The 6,056-nt window shown below is 36.0% G+C and overlaps 1 protein-coding gene across 3 annotated transcripts; it reads left to right on the top strand.

Annotated features, from left to right (window-relative positions):
- Nucleotides 1-1,054: 1,054 nt before the first annotated feature.
- LOC121957907 (uncharacterized) lies at nt 1,055-5,725 on the top strand. Of its 3 annotated transcripts, XM_042506708.2 has the most exons (9): nt 1,055-1,179; nt 1,326-1,613; nt 2,363-2,596; nt 3,126-3,263; nt 3,443-3,493; nt 3,634-3,765; nt 3,982-4,071; nt 5,288-5,362; nt 5,596-5,725. In XM_042506708.2, exons 1-9 carry the CDS (start codon nt 1,086-1,088, stop codon nt 5,622-5,624), a joined length of 1,131 nt encoding a protein of 376 aa, XP_042362642.2. In that variant the 5' UTR covers nt 1,055-1,085; the 3' UTR covers nt 5,625-5,725. The 3 variants fall into 3 exon arrangements, with proteins under 3 accessions (XP_042362642.2, XP_087946919.1, XP_087946921.1); XM_088090793.1 differs by having other exon boundaries at nt 3,634-3,738; nt 5,288-5,725; XM_088090795.1 differs by lacking the exon at nt 3,126-3,263 and having other exon boundaries at nt 5,288-5,725.
- The last annotated feature ends 331 nt before the right edge of the window (nt 5,726-6,056 follow it).

Raw genomic sequence — 6,056 nt, 5'->3', positions numbered from 1 at the left:
CATGCTGCCGGAGCTGTTATTTTCAATTTTAATATATGCGTGTGGCGAGTGGGAGTGATATTACATAACTCCGAGGGGCGCATGAGGACATGATGAAACATTGCCAGCAGCTTGAACCTCCTATCGCAGCTTTTTTAGTTTGTTTTAAATCAGTACAAGTCAAACTGAGGCTGGAGCTGGTGTTGAACTGCAAAGTGAATACTTAATTGCACCTGCAGGGCTTTGGTCGTCTTGTGTAATTTGAAGTTAAAAAAAGAACCTGTGGTAAAGTAGACAGAACTCACAGGTCATGCATTGCATTTGTACCACAAACAGTAAATTATATACAAAGAACAGAGCCAGGCTGTCTGTTTCCCCTTCGCTAAGTCTTTATGCAAAGCTAGAGACAAGCAGATTATACCTTCCAAAATATACAACCACTGACAAAGAAAAAGTTTCGAAATTATTTAACAACCATTGATTTTAGAATTTTAACCTTTAGTTTAACCCTAGAAATCCCAGGTTTTTGTCACAAAGTTTTTAGATGAAGAAAAAAATACTACATGCAAAGTAGTTGTTTTTATATTATTGTCACAGCCTGCAATATGTCAGTTATTAGCAGCAACATTGCCATTTTTGCACAGTGTCAAATGCTCATATGTATATTTATATTTATATGTTTTTGGTGAATTTTGGGAAATATGGGGCACCTGTGGTTATAAAGATAGGTAGGCAGGTAGGGCCAGCATGCACCTGGGTGGGCAACATTTTTTTTTTTACCAAGTAAGAGAGGCAGTGGGAGCGATGATTCTTTGTTCCCCTGTTTGCTTGCTTGCTTTTTTTGGATAAATAAATCAAGAAGAAACACAATTACTATGAATGGACATTGGGCTTTTTTTTTTCCTCCTGTGTACACTAAATGCTTATGGTGCATCAGTGGCCTTAACAGTGGGACATCTTAAATGGTTGGTGGGAAGTTTTAAGGAAACTGCTCATCTACCAAAAAAAGACACTTATGCGTGTTGAGGATGTTTTTTTTTTCTCAAAAAACACCGGTATGTGACTACGCAGTTCCTGTTCTCACCTAAAATAGAAAATAAAGTCAGATGTCATTTTGTGTCGTCAGTCATTTCAGTCTGAAAATGAGGGTGAATATCTTCAGCTGCCTGTTGGCCTTTCTGGGCTATAATATCACAGCAGGTAAGAACTTTTCATATGAATCACTCACCCTTCACCTGTTAAAATACATTTATTATAAGTTATAAACTTTTCTGCTAAACAACACAAGTGGCTTATATTCCGAGACTTGCAAATTATTCAGTGCCTCTTTTATTTTTATTTTCCAGAAATAAATCATGTAATCATTAAGGAAAAGAGCCACGTTGTCCTGCGTTGTCCTCGCTCTGTGGAAGACATAGTGACGTGGAGCAGAGAGAGTGATGGAAACAAAGTTGACATACTTACAACTCACGGTGAAGAAGTCATAAAACACATCAGTTATGACAGACGCAGGCGATACAGGGTAGTGACAGATGAATTTCCATCACTGCACATACGCAGAGTCACCAGTTCAGATGCTGGAAGATATTTCTGTAACGATGAAGCAGCTGTGGAGCTGACGGTGATCCCATCAGGTAACATCAAACTCAAAGTTTTGGTTCTGTAACAGAGTTTCTCTTTTCTTTTTCCTCTTTTCCACTTCACATTTTAAAATATTGTAAAAGTTTGTGTTGCAAATAATAAAAAATTGTCCTTAAAAAAACATGGCCTGAAGGCAATGAGCAAATTTAGAGGAAATGAGACAGAAATCTTCATGAAATTAGCAAAAGATACAAAAAAAATACCTGAAAAATCCTAAACAAACAAGTAAAAAACAACAACCACAACAAAAAAGCAAGTAAATTACCTGAAAAAAAGTGCTTATAATCATAACAATTCTGTAAAATACTTTACATTTTTTGTTGTGATAATTCTAAATATAGTTCTCTTGACATTTTCCCTACATTTAAATCATGGTAACTTTCTAAATCTATTCTAAAAAATGCAATTTGCGGGACATTTCTTGCCATGTTGCTCACTGTCTTTTCTCCCCATGTTGTTGAAAGAAATCAAACCTATTTTCTCAGTTTTCACAGTTTTAAGAATTTGTGAAAAACCATGTGAATGCAGCTTGAGAAAAGTGATGACGATTTTGAAGGGTTAATTGTCACTGTAGGAACTTCATATTATATTTTACATTACTCCAACCTCATGCTGAAACTCAGTACAGTTTAAAATTGCATTTAAAGATTCAAAGTCACTTGATAGTAAGTTCTTTTGGGACACCGGTGGGTATATAAAGTATGTCTTTAGAGTAAAAGTTTGTGGTGTTTGCTGTGCACAGAAACAGTCCGACTTGACGCTGCAGAGAGGACGAACGTCACTCTGAAATGCCGTCATGAAGATGAAGGATCACATATTGCAACATGGAGCAGAGACGCTCGAGAGAAACAGCAACAAAGATGGTTTTACGTCTCACCTGCTGACAACAGTTTGACCATAACAGAAGTGCAGCCTGGAGACTCTGGATTTTACTATTGTGATGGAAAACCAGCCGTGTATCTGAATGTGATCAAAGGTGAGAGACAGCAGACATTTTTTGATTGGCGAAATAAGAAAAAAGCAGCTCTTCAAAGACTAAATGCAGAGGTAAAAATGCAAACAAATGCAAAACAGTATTATAACTAAAGACCAAGGAGCCGGATTTAATACCGACCTCAGATAAAACAGGAAGTGAAGCACACATCCTGCTCTGTGATCAAGTAGTTTCAGTCCAAAAATATTCTGGTGATCGACTTACCACAAAAAAGCAGAAGCTCTGTTCTATAATAAACAGACACCACCCAGGCTGTCATTTACACAGTCACTTCATATGTACAGTTTTTGTGCATATGAAGCAAACAAAATAATGTGATAGTGAGCTTTAGAGGTGCTGGTAGGTGCATTTTGTTACTGCTGGACAGAGACAGGACAGCTAAACTAAGCTGAAAGACAGCCGGTCATAGCATTTTCCAAAAATCTCAAAATGACTGAACATACATTTTGACACAAAAGTAAATTTTTTGTGCTTTAAATTTTGTCCTTTTTCTCACTCTAAACATGACAAGGTACCTACCAGAACAACAGGAACAGCTACACCTGCAACAAGACAAAATGTAGCAACAAAACTGTACCACCTCCAAAAACGACAGATGTGACACCAACAAAGAACAATAAGAGAAGACAAAAGAAAAGGGAGAAGAAGAGTGAGATGAAACAGATCTAAATTGTTAAAATGGCATTTTAAATGCAAATGCAAGATTAAAGTTATTCTAAACTGTTATTATCTAGACAGATAGATAGATATATTCATCCTTATCAGAAGTATAAATTCAATGTTGTCTTGCACGAGGTATAATTTTTAAATTTTAACTATTCCACACAGGAGACAACAAGACACAGACAACAGCAGCAGCTACAGCTCTGACAGAAACAGGTACAGACACTACAGACATCACTGAAGAAACAAAATAACCCCCCCCCCCAAAAAACCCAATACATCAGTGAAACAGATCAAATGTTGAATGTTTGCCTAATTTTATACTGCGTCTTCTAACTTGTAATATATTTTTCAAGTAATCCACACAGAATGTAACAAGACACCAACAGCGAGCTCAACTGCAACGACACTTACAGCTGCAGCACCAACAACTGCACCATCAACAGCTATAACAGAAACAGGTACAGACACTGCAGGCGAGAAAAATGGTGAGAAAAATGTCACAAAAATTACAATTTGATGAAAAAGATAAACCATCCAAATGCTGAATATCTGCTGAATTTTCAGCTGCACGTTCATCAGATTTTTCAACAAATCAATGTGGTTATGCAAATTTGACTGAAATGATAAATGCACATCAACATAACGCAGATTATAACTGGTAGATAGATGACGGTCTGATTCTGAATGTTTCTGTTTCCCAGCGTCTCTGTGGCAGATGTGTGTTCGTATGGTCATTACAAGTCTCTATTTCATCATCATGAGCAGCATCACCGTCATCTACTGGAGGAAAGGTGAATACAGTTTGGCCTCAAACTACCTGAAAATGTTCAGCTGGTCTGCATCATAAAAGATTTTCAAATTTGGGGAAATAAAACTACAAATAACAGCTATCAAGCGCTCACAGTATTTGTACTTCAGTAAAATTGCAGCCGAATCGGAGAACGTGTTTTAAATTCATCATGTTGTTGCAGCATCAACTAGAGGTCAAATGTCATCAAATTATTCAGCAGGAATCAGTGCACGTCATCTAAATTTAATTGCAATTGCACAATGCATTCAAGAATTATGGCAGTTTATGTAAGGTGGGTCACACTTTGAAAAAATATACAAAATATTCATAATAAAAAATCTGGGTGACCTAATATGCTTAAAATTTGATAATAAATAACTTGAAACTATGTGTCAACTTAAGTGAAGATTTACTAAAAAAATAAAAATAAATCACGGTTAAAAGAGGGAAAATGGTAGAAAAACAATTGAGAGCACATATAAGGGGTTCATTTGGGTTTTAGTTCATTTGTCTGTTACGATTAAACTAATTGCTGCTAAAATTCACAGTTCAGAAGTATAACTCTAATGTAAAATGGTCCATTACTGACCACATGGTGGCATGATTGGTGCTTTTGCATCTGCAGCAAAAACTGCTCACTTCTTTGTTCCAACTTCCTACCAGATATCATTGAAATGGAAAAAAAAAGTTTGTGATATTCTGTTGACAAACAAACAAAAAAAAAGTTTAAAGTCAAGTATTATAACAATAATAATATAATAATAATTACTATAAATATGCTATTTTAAATGCTGACACTGATAAATACAAGCATTTTTCAGTTTTGGTGAGTTTTTATCAAAATAAAAATAAAAATGAGAAAGTAGCAGAGAATCTTTCAGGCTTACATGTACGTGGCTCTTTTTGGTTTATTTGTTGTAACAAGAAAATGTTTATTGTGATGAAACTTCACAGTTTAGGAATTGTAACTGGAATATAAAATGTTTTATTGACCACACGGTGACTCTACTTCTCTGTTTGTTTTTGCAGCAAAAAGAAATCTTTTTTTTGTCCAGCATTTCTGAAAAAGCAGTTTTAAGATCTGTTCACAAACAGACGAAAAGTCATGTCTGACCATAAACATGCTGTTTTGAATGTTAACATTGATATATATATATATATATATATATATAATATATTTATTTATCTTTTCCATGGTTACTTTCTCTCTCTTGTAGCTCGAACGAATATCAGCGTCACACAGCAGAAACAAAAAATAATCTCTGATCTTCCGTCACGCAGAAACACGAACGGTAAAAACCCGACTGTCATCAGCATACGTCATCATTCAGTCCAACACGACTGTGACGATGTTTATGAATATTACACTATTATTTTGAATATGTACTCAGTACTCTGAATTTGGGCAAAAGCATATTCCTTTTGGATATTCTGAATGATGCATTTTCCCAAATTGAGCATTTTCCAATTAATCTTCTCTTGTGAAGTCTTTGAGACATTTTCTCTCTCTTGTGTCTCCCCTCAGGTGTCTGGATGACATCCTGCACAGCTTGATTTTTTTTTCTACATTGTCTTGAGTGCTTTTTTGCAATTATATTTCTGTCTGTATTGTTTCACACCTCTAAAATTCCCCTTAAACAAAACATTTCCAAATCCTTCTCTGTGTCTTTTCTTGTGAACATTTCCATAAAAATATGAGTTTATCTGAGTGTAATTAGGGTGTATTTACTCTTTTGGCCACTATAGGTAAAACTGTCTTCAGAGCCTGGCACGCTGCCTGGGGGCTTGGTGTGTACCTGAGAGGGGGCGTTAGCTGACAGGGACTGGATGGAAAGTCTGAGGACATCTAGTGGATAGTTTGGGGATGGCAGGTCCTGGAGTGAGAGGAGAGGAGGAGGGACAGGCCAGACAAACAAATACGAGAATATTATTGAAGGATGAGCTTTTGCAGTTTTTTTGTAATATTAATTATCTGACAGGTTGAAA

This window comes from Plectropomus leopardus, chromosome 17 (assembly GCF_026936395.1).
Source record: "Plectropomus leopardus strain MGB_pleo_1.0 chromosome 17, ASM2693639v1, whole genome shotgun sequence".
Lineage (NCBI taxonomy): Eukaryota > Metazoa > Chordata > Actinopteri > Perciformes > Serranidae > Plectropomus > Plectropomus leopardus.
Note: the sequence above shows the minus strand (reverse complement) of the source record. Positions and strands in the feature narration are given on the sequence as shown.

Excerpts from the sequence above, each read along its gene's own strand:
- LOC121957907 (XM_088090793.1), top strand. The coding sequence starts at position 1,086 with ATGTCATTTTGTGTCGTCAGTCATTTCAGTCTGAAAATGAGGGTGAAT. Across the intron at positions 3,494-3,633 it reads TACAGCTCTGACAGAAACAG|TAATCCACACAGAATGTAAC; the intron begins GTACAGACACTA and ends ATATTTTTCAAG. Across the intron at positions 4,072-5,287 it reads CGTCATCTACTGGAGGAAAG|CTCGAACGAATATCAGCGTC; the intron begins GTGAATACAGTT and ends TCTCTCTTGTAG.